This window comes from Grus americana, chromosome Z (genome assembly GCF_028858705.1).
Source record: "Grus americana isolate bGruAme1 chromosome Z, bGruAme1.mat, whole genome shotgun sequence".
NCBI lineage: Eukaryota > Metazoa > Chordata > Aves > Gruiformes > Gruidae > Grus > Grus americana.
The window spans coordinates 17,043,082-17,061,276 of record NC_072891.1 but is presented as its reverse complement, the minus strand read 5'-3'; the positions used below and the strand labels follow the sequence as shown (position 1 = coordinate 17,061,276).

Here is an 18,195-nt window from a genome sequence, read left to right as displayed (position 1 = left end):
TCTTGGCAAATCAATTTGTGATTTAACAAAAAGGTTTAGTATTTGAAAATCACATTTCGCTTAAAGTATTTTCAAACTGGGTTCCAAGAGGTGCTGCTTTGCGTGTGCTGTGCGTTTCGATGAGAGTTACATATTCAGAAATGAAGTCAACTTTTTCTCAGTAGTTGTCTTCCAAATCCACTAAGAACTTCTTGTTACTGGGCTACTTTTTTTTTTTTACTTTTTTTTTTCTTTTTTTTTTCTAGGAAAACATGGTCACTGGGTTTTTGAATGTTGGGTTTAAGCGTAGTTGTAGCACTAGAGAAAGAAGCAAGATGGGCTCAGTTACATCAGGTATCACAAATTATGTACAGCTGGGATTTTTTTTTAAATAGAATAATCTGTTATGGCACTGAGTATTAGCGACACTTGGTCTGCTTTCTAAGTAATTTTTGTTTCTCTCTGGGACAGTGCTTCCTTACCACGTTCTGCCTGGCCTTCCTTCTGCACAGTACTCATTCAATTAGTGATAGCTCAAGTTCGCAACTTCTCTCTGACTGAATTACAGTTCTAATCATCCAGTTCATGCCTGTGGGTCCTAGCAGTTGATACAGGAACAGAAAATGGGATTCTGGCCAAAAGTCAGGAAGATACGGCACTGTTCTTACTCTGCAAATTGCTGATTTGCCATCTCTACTTCAGCCTGCGTGACCTATGTCCGCAGTTCCTTCAGTGAGGGTTCTGACCATTAGCAGTGAAGTTGTCAGCAAAATACAATGCATCATCCATAAAAAATAAAAAGTAATAAAGGATTCATAATCCAAATACATACTTTGAAACTCGTTTCAGGCAAGTACTATGCAGAATAATACTCATTAAAAAGGGTATTGCATATAGAACCGTATTTATTTTGATGCACGGCTGTGTCTGCAGCCACTTTGCTGTATGGTGATCAACTCTCCGCTTTGCTGAGAGAGAATGGAAAGTTGTACTGAATGCAGGCTGGCACGCTGATCCGAGAAACCCTTGCCTCCATAGGTAAGGAACGATTGTTACAGCTAGGTGAGACCATAAGATGTAGCGTGGCCTGTATAGCAAAGGATCTTGAACTACACTTAGCACTTTAAGCAGAAATTGATAATAAAGTGTCACTTAACTGTAAACTGTCAATCCACTTAAACCAGCTGTGATTAAACTGTAAATGTGGGGGGGAGGAGGAGAGCGTGTATGTTTTCTGAAAATGCAACCAGGCATTATTTTTAAATTGGCCTTTGGGAACTAAGTTTTTTAGCCTATTCAGCTAGAGCTTCTGCAACCCAGTTCTGAGTACACGGGTGTGTCTGTTAGATTTCCCAGTCCTAGGAACGCACGACTGCCAAGCAGCAGCCACAAGAGAATTGTTTTATCTGTAACCTGTCTTTGGAACACGTAGATCGGCAATCTGCCTTCTCATTTGTGTGCCCTAGTTTTCCAAGGCAGGCCGGGCCCCTCGCTGGGCCCCTTGCAGGGCCGCACGGGGGAGCAGGACGAGGGTGTCGCTGCTGCAGCAGCAGTTCGCCGAGTAGCCACGCTCTGTTCCAGGGCACCTGCTGAACGAGGTGTATCTTGAAGAAGCACAGTTACAGGTAAATAGGGTTGGGGTTTTTTTCTATAGTCTAGGCCTTTGTACTGCTAATTTTCATTTCCGGAGCAGAAAAAATCTGTTTCCAGCAGATTAAAAAAAAAGTTTGAAGTGAAAAGACACATTTACAAATGTGTTGATAAATCACGTCACACGTCCGACCTGTTCCCGCTAGCAGGAAGAGCACGTTAATTCACCAAGCAAACGTCTGCCGAGGTAGGAAGAAAGGGGGAAGACTCGCCGCCCCGCCCCGGACTTCCCGCCTCGCGGAGGCGCCGGCCGCGCGTGGCCTGGGCCACCTTTCCGCGGCGGCGGGTGCCTCCTGCCGGTTCGGCGCTGCCCCGCCAAGGCCTTCCGGGGAGATGGAGGCGGAAAGCCTGATGGTCCTGTACGGAGACGACTCGGTGGAGGTGCATTACGCCGGCGGGTCCCGCTTGCTGCTGTCTCCCTGCGGCTGCGAGTACCTGTACGAAGCGGCGCTCCCCGCCTCTGCCCACCCTCTCCAGCCGGCGGAGACCACCCGTCAGCGGGTCGCCTTTGTCGTCAGTGCCCACAGGGTACGTGGCGAGTTGGCGTTGTCAGGCCCTTCGGGGAAGGGAGGAGACGGGTGTGCCCTGCGTTCCCGTACGGTTCTAGGAAGCAGCCTCCATCGGCGCGCTTAGCTGCCGCTCGGGGGAGGGGAGCGAACGGCCGCTCGGGCCTGGCGCCGCTCGCCGCTGCGCTCCCGTCGGGTCAGGCGTGTGGCGGCCAGCTGCGCGGGAACGGGGCGTCGCGCAGGAGCCCTGTTCCCTCGGCTGCACAGTAAAAACAAACTTCTTGTTCCTCTGTGCGAAATGGGGGGCATTCCTTAGCGTGTGCTCCAGAAAGAAGAGGATGAAATCAGCGAAAATGTTATCACCGTATGGAAAGTTCAAGTTATAACCGGGTTGTGTTATGTTTTTCTTCGTGCTTCATTAGGAACAACTTCTACGAGCTCTGTATTTCCGAAACAAGTTTTCTTCTCGTCCGTACTTACCTTCACGTGTTATACCCCCAGAAAGAAAAAAGGTGAGAGTTACATATGTAATGCTTTTGTAAAATAAACTTCTCTAGTAGTCTGACAAAGTGGACTCGTAACTTTACGTGTGTGGCTATGAGCACAGGCCTTGAAAGATCTACAGAGTCCAGTTTGGCTAATGCATTTGTCAACTTGGTTAGAATACTGCCATTTTAAATTACAGGTTTAATTGTTACCTAGTCCTCTAGTTATGCATAACCTTTGTAGCCAAACAGGAAGGAGTTCATTTAGTAAGACTAAAACCTAGGATTTTGTACATATGTTAGAATTTTATGTATTGTCATTTTTCCGCATTTGAAACTTTTCAGGGTGAAATACTCGGTGAAATACGAGAGCTGTCAGGTTCAGAACCCCATTGTTTCCCCATTGAAGCCCCTGTGTGAGTCTGTTTTCCTGGGCCTAGGAGAGGACTGGGACAGAGTGTGGAAATGGCTACGCCAGGTCAGACTGAAGGTCCATCCAGAGACCCCATTTACCATTTCTAGGAACTTTACTCCTCATCAGCACCACTCTGATGTTCCCACTTATTGCATGCAAGTGCGTGCATACTGTGGTGGGAGTCTTAAGATGACTGATACTTCATTAGTAACACGTTTCATGGCAGTGTTTAGTTGCTGAACACAGTCTGTATCACTAGATACTTAACAGTCATACTGTGTGTTCACTGCAAGGTACAGCAGCACAGGGCTGATGCGCACTCTGTTGTTGGCACTAGTGGGTAACCTCCACCCTCCCACAGGCCGGGATCATCTTCTGGAAGATGGCTGGGTTTCTAGGCAGTTTCTAACTTACAGTTTCAACTGTGGCTACCTGCTGCAGGGTCCTGAGGGATACCTTTCACAGGCCACAGCAAGTGCCTTACCCTGTTGCTTGGCAGGATTTTTTGCTTTTTTTTTTTCCTTCTCCCTTCAGTTTCTCAACTGCTGCTTTTCTCAAAAGCAGTCTTTTTGTAGCTCTTGAGATTGTACTTCACTAATTTACTGTCAGTTTATTGTTCTGTGGCCTCTTCACAACAGATGTCCATATTTTCAAGGCCTTTGCTATTTCCCACACTTCAGCAATCCATTACAGCAAGATAACAGTTATCAAGCTCCAGTACACTCAGCAAATTCTCATAACAAGTTGGTAACGAGCCTAAGGGGCCAGCCAGGGGCCTTGCACAGTTAGCATAAGACACAGTTAGCCTAAGGCCTGTTACTAGCAGTGACAATGCTTTTATGGGGCCACTGGGTAAAAAAATGCTTCTACAGTTATGCTGTATTACTTTGCTTATGCTTGAATCTGAAACAGCCTAGCACTATGATTTGCTTAGGCTCTGCTTTGGCCACAATAACTATATCTCTACACAGTTTGACAAGGGGGATCTTGTCAGTGGTGTGCCCTGTTCAGAACTGCAGATAGTATTCAAAATGCAGGTTAACCGTGAATATATTCAGTGGTATGGTTATATCTTCTGTTTGTTCTTGTTTCTTTCCTAGAATTTTCAAACATTTGATAGGCTGATTAAGCTGGTGCTGAATGTAGAGTGTGTTTCATGGGACTGTCAGTCATAACAGCAAGATATTATTCCTGGGTGGTGGTAGTCAGCTCAGAGCCCATCCTTTTATATGTAAAGGATTGCCTTTCCCCATTTATATCACATGGCATTTATCTCCACTGAATTTCTATCTGCAGCCTTACTGTCTGGTCACTTGATTATTTTTTTTAGGGTCCTTTTACAATTCTTTATGGTAAATTTTCATCTTTAGTGCCCCAAATACCTTTGGCAGACTTTCCCACCTTACTAATACACTGGTGCTGCCGTGTTTCCTTTGTATTGGACTCCAGGCTTTTGCAGTGCTAGGCCAAAGTATGGTTGGGGCTGAAACATACCTGACTAAGGGTCAGTCAGATGAGACAAAGTTGATTAAATTGAGATAAATGATGAGGTTGTGAATACTTGTTTGCTAAGGTTTTTTTCACACCTTATTTGAGAAGGTTGGCATTTCTGTTTATTTGGGAGCCAGTGCTTTACGTGGAGTCTTCAACTGAAAGCAGATTAAGGGTATTTTCTGTGTGGTGATTGGGACAATGCAAAGGAAAATACCTTAATTTAGGGCAGAACTTCTGCAGAGGGCTAGAAAGGCATTCTCTTGACAGAATGTTTCTGGTTTCAGAAGGTGATTAGTGCATTTTCTAAACTATGACTATATCTTCTCTTTGGGCAAAGCTTTAATCTGTGGTTTGAGGTAGATGCAGTGCTTGTTTGGAGTAATTTGTTGAGAATCATCTGCTTCATTTTTGTAGAAGGGCTAGCATGAGGGCATATGCTGTGAAAATATTTTTGTTTTGAATAAAAGTGCTAATTGAAGCAGCAATCTGTACTTGAATATCACAGCAATAAGATGAGTCTATTCTTTCGAGATTTTCCAAATACTGTATTGTAAAGGTCTAAAATCTTTATTACATTTTACATTCTTCAGAAATATGTTTTATCCACATCCTAGCAATAATTGTATAACTTAATCTGCGATGCTGCAGAATTGAGTAAGATTACCCACCTAGCTGCAAAACATTTTCAATAAATCTCCATTTTGGTAAGAACACATAAATACACGTTACATGCCATTTTACAGGCTTATTTTAATTTTATAAATAAAGGGAAGATTTCTGAGCACATGGAGTTTTAATGTACACAATTTTAACGTGGGCTTTCTATGAAGTCTACTGATGAGTAATGTGATGAAGATAATTTAGGCTTTCTCTCAAGTGTCTCTTCAGAAGCAGTTGGAATCAGAAATATCTACTGTCTGTGGGCAGTTGTGCCTGGTGAGTTGGCCATGTACCTTACTAGTTTATGAATGCATGTTAAATGAAAACATTATTGCTAGATAGAGCCCTCTTAGAACAGGAGGAAGCAGATAGGCAGGTTAGATGTTTTGCTGCCTCTTGAGTTCATGTATGCAAATAAATACAGAGTAAAGTTTCTTGCCATACAACACCTTGCAGAAGGAACGAATTCATTTAAATGCAAGTCCTCCATTGTAATTTCTGTGAAGCAGGTAATTTTTATCTTGCTGCACGTTCCAATCCTTTTTCTTGTATTAGATTATTTTCAGTGATATCTTAGAAGTTAGATGGCCTGACCCTGCTATGGCTGATCTGACGAGATGTATAGCGAATGGCAGTGTGAAGATCTCATCGGTAGATGGTTATGCTCACCTTTACCTGTCAGAATTGCAGCAAGAATTTGCAGTGGCGTTCTTATGCAAAGTCAGCCAGTCATCTGCGGTGTCCTTCCACTCCTCCCAAAAGAACAGCAACTATCAAACCGGAGATAAGTATGGAAAATCAAGTAAAAATTCTGTTGCAGAAATGTCATCGAAACAAACGAGAATAGAGAATGAGAAAAATGAACATGGTTGTGTTGAAGGTAAATACAGAGAACCAACCAAACCAAAGGACCAAAAAGACAGAGATGGAGTCTACACAAATTGTTCTTCTGAATACACATGGGTTACACAGCACTGGTCTGTTTCCTCCTACCCAGAAGAATGGAAATACCCTTTGTCGTTGGCACTAATGTGCTATAACTTACATACTGTTAAGAATGAGAAAAACAACCATACATCTATAGAAGCTGATGTTTTAAAAAACCTTGAAACACATGAAACAGTCTCTCGTTTACCTACAGCTTTGCCACTCAGCTGCAGAGCCCCGCATTTACACAGGTAATTTAAGCTGCTTACTTCATAGTTGTTAACATATATTTTACAATTCCCAATTTAGAACTTCAGCCTCTAGCAAAATAATTTAATTATATCTATAAAAAATAAATACTATCATATTCTTTTTTTAAGAACTTCTTGAAACATGAAATTTGTGAAGCAACATTCTGTATCCTACTGTAATTAATATATAGTAATTAGTCCAGAGAAAAATAAATTTTATTTTCTGGCATTCTCTATAAATATGTAAATGGAAAAAAAAAAGAATACTGAAAAAAGAACACAGGTTTTAGGTTGGTTGGTTGGTAGTTTTTTTTCATTTTTTAGAAGATAATATTTCTGAGGTGGGCAAGTAGCATACGTTCTCTGTCAACGCCATTAAAAATAATCAAAAAAAAACCTTTGCAGGTTTGAGAAAACTAATTTGGTAACTAATGTGGATAAGTAAGGAATCAGAGGACTCTGAAAATATGTGGCTTCTTTTCCTTTGAATAGGTGTGCATGCATCTGTTCTTGGTCCAGAAATGATTACCAGCAGACTAAAAAACCCCTGACCTTTGGACCTACTGAAGCTTTTATTGTATTTTATACAGGTGGACTTTCTGTGACTTCTTTCAGAATCAAGATACTGAAAAGCATTCATGCCCTCAGCTAATTCAGATTGTATGGTGGCAGGGTGTTCTTTATAGGTATGTAGGATATCATGCATTGCATCTTTGGAAGACTTCATTTGTATGGGAATTAAGCTTTAAGATTAAATGCCTTACTTTGTCCTGTTCTCACTCTTTGAGAAATGGTACACCATCTTCACGTAAGAGTCTGTTCATTTCTGCTGTTTGTTGTTCACTGGACTTCAAATTTTCTAGTACAGTATATTTCCAGCTCTGAAAGTGGGTATGTCTGAAACAAACAATCTGAAATCAAGTTTCAGGTTTTTAAAGAATTTATCTGGTTATCTGATTTCTTAAAGGATTACTGAACAGCTGGAGCTCCCACAGACTTCACTGACAATTATGGTGCTTGGTTTCTTTGCAAATTACATTGCTCCTTTTGATGCTGAAGATTTCACGATTTAGAAGTGTTTGTCATGGTGGCCTAACTTGTATGTTGCAGGCAGCTAAATTGTGGATTTTCCTGGCAAATCACCTTGTCCATATGGCTTAAAAGACTTTTCTTAAAAAATTGCCCTTTCAAGCCTGTTATGCAAATTCTGGAAATGCTACAGTTGCTATCAGCATCTAAATGTCTGATAAAAGCATAATCAGTCTTCAAAGCTTTAATCTTTCTGCCCAGTGTTCTTCATTTTTCTCAGTGTAATTCCTAAATTTTCATTTCATCTGAACAAAATCTTCAGCAGCTCTTTAGTACTACACTTCATTTCTTCGGAAGTATAGTGAGTAACCATACTTAGTCTTGTAAGTCCCATTACCCAAGTCCAGGCATCTGACCAGAGTTGCAGAATTGGGTCATTAAATGGGTTTTAGGCTCCAAGATTCTGTATGATCACAAGTAAAAGACCATTGATCTTGTTGAAGAACACAGCTGCTGTGGAAATGAAGACCTTCATGTTGTTGAGGAATTGTTCAATCTGACAGTTCTCTGTGTACACTAGGTAGGGCTGGTCCACTAAGAAAATTGGACTTTTATCTTTGGAATCACTATGTTTTGTGGTGAGTGGAACGAGCAGTTCTTGTGTGATTTTTACCTCAACACAAAAACCTTTCCGTAGCTTGTTTAACTCACGCCCACCATGCACACGTGCAGACAAAGAGTCTGGTAATGCTAATCTTTTGTGTTAAATAATTGGTACACTCTGCTGTTTGTGAAACTGTAGAAAGTTTTTCATGTGAGTTGTGTTGAAAATATGTTCCTGCTTAGTGCTTTCTTCAGGTGTACTAACCTGTTTTGTTTGTCTAGTGACACAGCATTTTAAATACTTGTTAAAAATCTTGTTATTTCCCTTAGATTTATCCATGGTAGGACAAACATCACAGAAATTTATCCTGGTGATGACTCATTTTTCAAGTCAGAGGGAGCATTTTTGGGAAACTATTTCATACATTATGCAATCCAAAAAGGAACAAAAAAGGTATAAAGCTATTTAAAAATATGTTCCAAATTCCTTCAAGTTAGCAGTATTCTTAGTTTTGAGACATTTGTCTATGGAGTGTATAGGGAAGTCTCTACATTGGTGATTACTGTAATGACTGAATCACGCAATCATCATACAAAAAATGAAATTATTTTCATAAACGATAGACACAATGAGAAAAATTTTACTCGTAACATTTATTTCACAAGCTTAAGTATGCACTATGGTAAGCTTCTACAATAACCTATTTATTGCAGAATAATGCTAACTAATTTAGAAGACTTTAGTCTTGAAACTAATATGTTGATCAGAGTTTCATTTTTATGTACTTGGAAGTGTTTTCTTTTTTCCTATATGGAGACAGAACCTAGAAGATGCAGGTTCTGTTCTGGCTTTGCCACAGACCAGCCCTGGCAGTTCAGTGCCAGAGAAATGGTTTCACTTCTCTGTGTCTGTCTATAATTAAGTTTCTCCAGAGTAGGGATCCTCTCAAGTGCTTATGCAGTGCTTTGTATTTTTAAAGCAGAATTAAGGGTCAACTTTGTACCCTTTGAACGTAGCCTTTAACTTTACCTTTAACTCAGTAATGAACTATAGTCTACTCTCTGATAAGAGAACTTCTTGATCTGTACTGAGTGCATGGAAACTGTGAATGTTTCCTTCCACAGAAGCAGGCTTAAAGGATACATCTGCATTTTTTTTTTTTTTTTTTTACTTTTCAAGGAGATATTTATCTGTGTTCTGGGACAAATATAAATGTGATTGTAATTGCTTTCTGGGAGGTCAGAAATTTTTTATCTTTCAAGCTTTTAATATGGTTTTCATGCTACTGTACCCGTAACTAACACGTCTCCTTTCTGTTCTTTTCTGCAGAGAGAAGAAAAGATGTATTCGGTAAACAGCCTACCTCCTGATGTACCAGGAAATCTGTACTCTGTATCCTCCATTATTACTCAAGCAACCAGGTAACTGTACTCTTGTTTATCTTTATTACATTAGTTCTTCTGACTTTGAAAGGACAGTAATTAAAATTACACATAATACTTGTTACAACATTAAGTATAAAATTAAAGGAATTCATATTAGCACTGAGGATGCCTATAAACTTACAGAACAAAGGTCGGAGCTGTTTAGAATACATAGTAAGTATCAAATGCTTAATACTTTGGTTTTGTTTTTTGTCTCCTCAGAATACTTCAGTACTGCTACAAGACTAAACTATCATTAACTCATAACTATTATCTCTGCTGCTGGAAGATGGTATGTAGCTGAAGGTTTATACATCTATCAGTGTTGTGAGGATGGCTATACAGGCCATAGGGAATAGGACCTAATCTAGAGGGAAGAATGGTGAGTGTACCCTCAAAGATCAGAGGTACCTATTGGGGAACCAAACACATGCAGTGTAAGGGTATATTTGTGAAGCAGAATGCAATTGCATGATAAAGAGAGCTGATTGTGGTCTGGAAAAATAAGTGAATTGAAAACAAACAGCTGCAGTGATGTAAGTAACCTTTCCTCAAGTTTTTAATGTGTTTGTTTGATTCTAGGTACCTGAGACAGATGGACGAGAAATGTTGCCAGTTTTGCTCCATGAAGAGGCTGTTCCCAGTGTAGGAAGACTTGTCATGTACTCGGATCATAAAATCCATGCTGCTTTTTGGGATGGGATGACCTTGAATATGGTCTGGGATTTAAGCTCTTCCTGTAGTCAGATCCAGGTAACTCATGAATTAGAGGAATGACTATTCTTAAAGCTCTTCATGGAAAAGTGGTACTAGGAAACTAACCGGGAATCAAAACAAAAGTTTTGATGTCTATAAAGTACAAACTGAAGTCTTTTGAGAGATTCATAACTGACAGCACAGCTGCTGTGTCTTACTCTTCAGCTTGTATAGTAGTCTAAATGAAAATAGGAACTATCTGCAAACACCACCAGTAATGTATTGCCAGTATTTTAACCAGAAACGAGGAGAAAAAATATTTTAGTGCATAACCGATGCCTAAAGAGGCAAATGAAAGTTTATCCTTTTAAGAAGTCACTCACATTGGTCAGAGTAGTTGGGGTTTTATTTAAAAGTTACCTTAATCGAGCAAACGGATAGTGAAAAATTACTTGTAAAAGTAACCTTGAGTAAATGGTATTCCATATAGATTTTTAAATCTACTTAATATAGAAGCAAAAAGATTATGTTGATTTTTGCAAAATGGCATTACAGAGAAAATTCTGTGAGCGTGCAATTCAAGGTTGGCTGCTGAGATTTTTGGCTTCTGTGTGTTACTACCCTAAAGGGACAGGACACAAAAAAGATGTTGATGTATCTGAGGATATCTTTAGTACAAACAATACAAATATGATAGTGTGTCAAAAGATTGTATAAGTTACTGATGTGAGCTAGCTCAAATGTCTACACTTACTCATGATAAAAGGAGGAAGAACTGAAAATTCTACAGGTTTGGAAACATTTCTACACACTTCTAGAAATAATTTATTCTTGAATAGCACAGAATGACTTTTGGGGCCATGCCAGATGTTCTTTTTTTCCCCCCCCTCACATTTGTCATAGCAGACTATATCAAATTCTATCCTTAGCAAGACACAGACTTTTAGGTGTTTAAAGTAGAATGTTCATTGATACTTAATTATTCAATTGGTATATTTTACTTGCTTTTTTTTCTTCAGACTGCAACAGAAAATCAATACTTGTATTTTTTTTCTTCTAAGATAAATGAAGATGTAGGCTGGTGTAAGTTAACTACTCCTGATGGCATACAGCAGCTAGTGCAAATAAGTCATCCTGGAATCTATGAAAGGTATAAATAATTTAAACAATTTAAAAATAAATATAACAGAATTCTGTACAAATCCTTTTATATGAAGAAATGATATTTACTGAAAATATATTTGGAGGAGGGAACCAAACATGTAATGATAAAAGCTCCATCTAACATCTGGCAAAGATTCAGGACCTGTATGACTCAGGACCACTGTATGACGTCATTCAATTAGAATTGTTACAGTAATGTCTTTTTTAAAAAACAACTAGAGCCACAATGTGGCACTTATATCAGTGGATAAGAAAAAAAGAAAAAATCTTTGTCCTATAGAGAGCTGGTACATAGAACTGGATAGCACTTTATCCAATTTTTCCTTTATTACAGATATTGACCTCTGCCTGCAGATTGCTTTCTCTAATCTGCTTGCTCTAATTACAGCCTCATTATGGGAATCATACTGTGCGGCATTTTAGCAAGCAGATACTCACAAACAAAAATTAACATTTGTACACTATTCATTACAAATCATATAGCTTTGATTTAATTTTCTATAACTGCATAGATCTAAATATGAAGGAGATTCTAGACAAAAAGCAGGAATCGGAAAATGGCAAGGGAACTTAGAGAAAAAGCTAGATTTTGATTCATGGCTTTTTCTTTCAGATCAAGGTGTATTGCTTAATGCCTTCAGTTTTTTGCTTGAATTAATAGAGTGTATTTCTCATATAAATAACTACTTTTTTGTGAATTTTCATGTCAACATAGGTACATCAGAACAGCAATAGAATGGTGCAGAAGTTTGCATGAAAGGAAGGAGATTCCTGAACATACTGCATGCTCTGTAACTGAAGAAAATTGGTATTCATCTTTATCCTGAATAATTGATAAACTACAAATAATGTTGAAAACAAAACTCAAAAGACTATAAACTGTGAATTTTATAGATTGCATTTCCTAAGGGTCAAAAATGAAAATTGTAAGTCAATTTATTTTATGTGGTTTCATATTTTTCTTTCAGTGTTTACAATGTTAGGTAAGATGAGTTCTAGGTAAAGCTATTTTCATTGTGCTTCTGCCTGTCTTACTTAAAAATGAGAATTATGGTGACTCTGCCAAAGGAGGATTAATATTACAGAGATAGTATCTTGCAAGGTGGAAAAGAGAAGCTAGACTAAGAAAGGCATCCTTTAACAGAACACCAAGCAGTTCAAAATAGTACTTTGAACTGCTGAAGGACACTTGTACCTCTTGCTAATATATTTGTCCTTTTTAATACATGCTACTGACCAAAGGTCTACTGACATCATATGCAAACATACAGAATCATAGAATGGTTTGGGTTGGAAGGGACCTCAAAGATCATCTACTTCCAACCCCCCTGCTGCGGGCAGGGACACGCTCCACTAGACCACGTTGCCCAAAGCCCCATCCAACCTGGCCTTCAACACTTCCAGGGATCCAGGGGCATCCACAGCTTCTCTGGGCAACCTGTGCCAGTGCCTCACCACCCTCACAGTAAAGAATTTCTTTCTAACATCTAATCTAAATCGACCCTCCTTCAGCTTAAACCCATCACCCCTTGTCCTATCACTACACTCCCTGATAAACAGGCCCTCACCAGCTTTCCTGTAGGCCCCTTCAGGTACTGGAAGGCCGCAATTAGATCTCCCCGCAGCTGCCTTTTCTCCAGGCTGAACAACCCCAACTCTCTCAGCCTGTCCTCATAGGAGAGGTGCTCCAGCCCTCCCATCAGCTTCATGGCCCTCCTCTGGACTCGCTCCAACAGCTCCATGTCTCTCCTGTACTGGGGACCCCAGAGCTGGACGCAGTACTCCAGGTGGGGTCTCACAAGAGCGGAGTAGAGGGGCAGGATCACCTCCCTCGACCTGCTGGTCACACTTCTTTTCATGCAGCCCAGGACATGGTTGGCTTTCTGGGCTGCAGGCGCACACCGCCAGCTCATGTTGAGCTTCTCATCAATTAACACCCCAAGTCCTCCTCAGGGCTGCTTTCAATCCATTCCTTGCCCAGCCTACAGTCGTGCTTGGGATTGCCCCGACCCATGTGCAGGACCTTGCACTTGGCCTTGTTGAAATTCATGCAGTTCACACGGGCCCACCTCTCCAGCCTGTCAAGGTCAATATTTGGGTATTAAAAATGTTTTAGTTGAAATAATGACACTTGCACTTGTTATTCAAATTATAGCAGATTCAGTAGCTGATGAAACAAAAATTTATCCATACATACAGCAGAGAAACTATTCTTGGAGTAGAGACCTGATTTTTGGAAAAACAAATGGTTGACAAATGGCAGCCATTGACGAGTGGTATGAAAGACAAAAATAATTTTTTTTTCACTTGGGATTTTGCTCGTCTAATTTTCAGTATTGCTGGAAAGTATTAAAAATTAAAATCTGAAGTAGAAAATACATTTGAGAACCTTTTACGATACTAAATTTTTTAATCTGTATTTTCTTGGACAGGTCTGCTGATGCTGAGCTCAAAAAAATACAGAGATTTAACTGTATCCTTTTTAAAGCTGTAAAGATTTTTCATTTTTATATTCTGTTGTTCATCTGCATATTCAGGTCTGCATTTTAGATCATCAAAGGCTCTCTATCCTGTTCTCAGCCTCTTAAGCTGTTTTTTCTTATCTTAGTTATAATTTTTTATCATTTTTTGTTTTATCATTTATCTTGTCCAAGTTCTGCATCACAGCACCAGAAACAAAAACAGTGGCAGGGTACAAAACTAAAATAAAAAATCATCATAAAAAGGAAGCCCTTCAGTGGTTATTGCATTAGTTTTGCTAACAGTCATCTACTGATCTGCTCTTGAAAGAGGGATGATGCAGCTGCCTTTGGGCTTGTTGCAGTACAATACCTCTCTGTTTATCAACTACTTCAGTATTGTCCCATTTTGTTCAGCCAGCTCAAAAAAGTGTGCTGCGCTGCATGTGGTTAAAACCATTCTGTAATTGTCCTTCAGCCAGTGTTCGATTTTATTAGTATGAAAAGTGCATGCTGTTAAACTGTGCAGTGTGGCATCAGATAATTTCCTTTTTAAAGTAACTTTTGGATTAACTGAAGTCTTAAAGACATTTTCTATAAATGTTGTAGACGTTGTAAGTAATATACTCTTTTATTTTTTTGCTTTATGTAATTGCTGTGCTATGAAATGTGAGACTTTGCAGAATGATGAATTCAAATATGGAGAAGTATTTTTTTCATTAAGAGGAAGAGTTTGATATTTTTTTCTTAACAAAATAACCCAAGTTTTATTGGATAATAGCAATGTTCTGGAAAGGACATCTGCTGCAAAAAACAACCCATCTGGTATTACTGTCAGAAGAACAGAAAACGGGAGCAAGCCGGAAGAAATCAATGAAGGGTGTGTCTTGGAGGCTTTGGAAAAAACTTCTAAAGTAATTCAGGATATTGAATCTCTGCTGGCAGCTTCTCGGAAATGAAGCCTCACTGCATGTGAAGAGCTGTGTTCCGTATTTTCATAGGAGCTGTCCCGGCTATGTCTGAGGAGGCTTTGAGGTGCGAGAGGAAGGAAGGCTGAAGGCAGCGTGATGATAAGTTGCCATGATAATGCCGCAGCACACCAGCAGAGTCTGTCAGTTGCCACTGTAGTACCACCGTTGGATATTGTGGATAGGCAAAAAGAACAGGTGAAATGATAGAGCATAGCGGTACAAATACATCGAGGCTTGTGCAGCTTTTAAATGTGTGAATGTCTATTTGAATCTCTTATAGAGGATTGTGCAACTAAGTTAACTGCTCAAGCGACTAGGATAGGAATAAGCAGTTTTAACTGTAAAAATGTGCTTTTATTCAGAAGCTTACACCAAGTAGTCCAACACTGAATAAAAAGTTTCCCAAACGCTTCCTACTCTACTGTTTTGTAGTAAATATTTATTTAAAGCATCTTCAGCCCTTTTTGGTGTGTGGTCTGTCAGTCAGTGGTGTACCATGTCTTTAGTGATAAAATAAGAGCATTTTACCATTTTTTTTCTTCCAGTGCTGTATTTAATCTTACCGTGAACGCTTAAACCCTGTTTTTAGTATTTCTAGATTTTTTTTTCCCTTCAGACACAAGCCCGACACCGTGCGAGGAGGGGAGGAGACAGCCGGCTTCCTTCAGCCGCGACGGGCGGGCCGCGGTCCCAGCGTGCTTCGCGGCCACGCATGCTTCCTTACCCCGCGCTGACGGGGCTCGGGGTGGACGGCAGCGCTTCACCTCGTGGGGAGAAGGGGGCAGCTGCCGGCGGTCGGACTTCAGGTGGGCGCGAAGGGGCGGGCTGGGCACAGGGAAGCCGCCCGGGCCAGGTAGACGCGGGCTTCTCATGGCTCCAGGCTGCCTGTCGCGGGGTTGGGGTTTCGGGGGTCCGTTGGTGAGGGCACCCCCAGGGCGTTTTACAGTGCAGTGGGTTTTACTGAGAAGAAGGTAAAGCGGGGCAAGATTGCCGTAGCAGTGTGAGAGGAGCCAGCGTTAAATTCCTTTTTTTATTAATATTGGTACCCATATGTCGCGTCAGGTCTTAAGATAAACGGTAATGCGGTGCTTTACCTAAAGCCGGGCATGTTACTTAGATGTAAGGCTCCCTAAGACTCTTGGCTCCGTTTTTGCGGTAAAGATGACAGTACATTTTTCTTCCTTAATGACTGAGGAGATGGCTAATGAGGGGCTTTGGTGCTGAAACAAAGCATACCCTTTTCTCAAGACGGGAAAATTGTTGCTGATCTCTGTAATTTTACGTGTCTGTCTGCCACATGCCTGTCTTTTCCTTCGTCCCTCTCTTGAGTAACACATACTGATCTCAGTATCAGTAGTCTTAAACTGGATTAGCTGTTTATGATCCGAATGCTATTGTAGTTAATGAGGGCAAGGCATAAACTGCTCAAGCTCTTTTTCTTCCCTTTTTTTTTTTCATCTAGGATGACAAATGTTTTTTTTCTTCCACTGGATAGTACTGTGGTCTGTTTCTAGTTACTATATGCTTTTAGGATATTTCTTCCAACTCTTTCTTTTAGATATTTCTCAGTTCCAACGTATTCATTAAGCAGAAGGTCTGCATTTTCATGTCTTGCTATCTCTTTTCAAACACTTTAATTTATGGTCCTTGAAATAAACAATTTAATTAAATCCTGATTTTACGAGGGGTTGATTTGTTTGTTTTTCTTCATTTCCTTGTGGGTTTATTTAAGTTTATTCCTCGGTATCTTGGTAAAATCTTACTGGTTTCTTGCGTGCTTTTGTCCTCTTTCCTCTTCAGCCTCCTTCCATCCTCCAACCCCAATAATTCATTATAATCATCTGACCAAAAAGTATTTGCATTATCAGTTCTTCACAGATTGTTTTAGGCTCATATCTGCTTTTCCATGTGATAATACATTAAAGATTTGAGCTTGTGTCTTAAATGGTGATTGTACTTTATGGAGTTTTTCATATAAATTAACATCCAATATCAAATAATGGGTTTTTAGGAGATTATAGAATTATAGGGGACTACTGTGATCTTGTTGCATAAAGTGCATAATTCACCTAATTTTATGCATTAAATTCCTGTATGAATTTGTGTACTCGATAACTTTGTGCAAAATTGGGGCAAAAATTTTGGAAAGCAATATTGCTAAATGATAATTTTAGCCATTGGATTTTAGTTTTGCTCTTAGATCATGAGTTGAAAGGCCTCTTAGTGTCAGCTATTTCCCTAAATGCATATTTACAGCTTTTATCTAAATATCTTCTTGTGTCAGTAATTTAAAATGCTAACTGTATGTTAAGATCATTTTTGTAATTTCGTTAAATGAAACTAAATATATATTTTGCAAAATGCAAAATTGCATTTTGTGGATATAAGTGGAGATTATGCATAATGCTTTATGTGATACAAAAATGTCATGAGAAATCACAAATCTAAGCAATGTTGCTCTATCAGCTGCTGTGTGCATGTGTTTTATGTAAACCCAACCTAAATCTTTCCTTCAATATGTTAACTGTACTGACCACCCATAGGTTTCTAAGCATTCTTGTGTAATGCATCTATTTCCCACTGTTCTAACAAGAATGTAAGCTCCACAACTATGCTTTCTGAGATTTATAGGATAGAAAAACATATGAAACTTTACTGTGATATTTTGTAAAGAGTCTGAAAATCATTATTTTTCAGACAAAAAATACAGTTTCTAGTTTTATATTAAAAATTGTAATTTCAGAGATTATTTTGGTTGAATACAGTTTTGCTTTTTAGACTCTGATTTCAGTCTTGATCTGCAGAATATATATACTTATGCTGTTGTACCTGGGAATGTGGCTTGATTTTTACACAGACAGCAGTCATTTTTGTCTATAAAAGACAGCAGAGACGGACTAGTTAAAAAGAACAGTTATGGCTGTGGATGTGGCTCTTGACTAAGGGTAATCTGAAGTCAGATTTTTACTTCCTGTTCTTCATTCTGGCTCAAAGACACCCATTCACATCTTGTCCTGTTGTTTCCTTTATTTTGTGATATGTAATTCTCAAATCATACTCATTTTGGATTTTTTTTTTAAGTCTGTGGTGATACTTTTCCTTTATACTTTATGCACGTTAATAATATCCATAGCAAAGTAGTGTAAGCCTAAGAACTAACACAAACCTCTGTTGCTGTTTGAATTTATAGGTCTCTGTTTATCTATTCCAAGGTCAGTAGTTGATGGGATGAAATTAAAAAGAGATCCCTGAATGTCACTCATAAATGTTTCATTAGGTGGGAATCTTTCAGGCACACATCTGTTAAAATAGATCTCTGTATATTTTGAAATGCAATTACTTAAAACAGAAGGCTGCAAGTGCTCTTTTCTGACTTTATGACATTGGGGTTTATTATCTTTCAATTATTATCTTGTTCCATCTTTATTTATGCCCTTCTCTCTTTTTATGGTCATCTTTTTCCTGCTTTCTTTGACAGAGC

The 18,195-nt window shown here is 39.4% G+C and overlaps 1 protein-coding gene across 6 annotated transcripts in view; it reads left to right on the top strand.

The window, feature by feature from the left end:
* The first annotated feature begins 246 nt into the window (after positions 1-246).
* Positions 247-18,195, top strand: part of CZH5orf34 (chromosome Z C5orf34 homolog) — an 18,268-nt gene continuing 319 nt past the window's right edge. The window contains exons 1-13 of one of the 6 annotated variants that reach the window (XR_008574583.1): positions 247-2,157; positions 2,558-2,647; positions 5,745-6,367; positions 6,958-7,053; positions 8,330-8,453; positions 9,330-9,421; positions 9,647-9,716; positions 10,007-10,177; positions 11,182-11,270; positions 12,000-12,092; positions 13,717-13,757; positions 14,509-14,623; positions 15,331-15,520. Coding sequence is in view for 3 of the 6 variants with exons in the window: in XM_054808913.1 (XP_054664888.1) it covers positions 1,963-2,157; positions 2,558-2,647; positions 5,745-6,367; positions 6,958-7,053; positions 8,330-8,453; positions 9,330-9,421; positions 9,647-9,716; positions 10,007-10,177; positions 11,182-11,270; positions 12,000-12,092; positions 13,717-13,757; positions 14,509-14,702 (1,878 nt within the window). In the remaining 3 variants the exon portion in view is untranslated. Of the gene's footprint in view, positions 2,158-2,557; positions 2,648-5,744; positions 6,368-6,957; positions 7,054-8,329; positions 8,454-9,329; positions 9,422-9,646; positions 9,717-10,006; positions 10,178-11,181; positions 11,271-11,999; positions 12,211-13,716; positions 13,758-14,508; positions 15,131-15,330; positions 15,521-18,195 lie in introns of those variants that run through there. The other 5 variants (XM_054808915.1, XM_054808914.1, XR_008574584.1 and 2 more) reach the window with 5 other exon arrangements.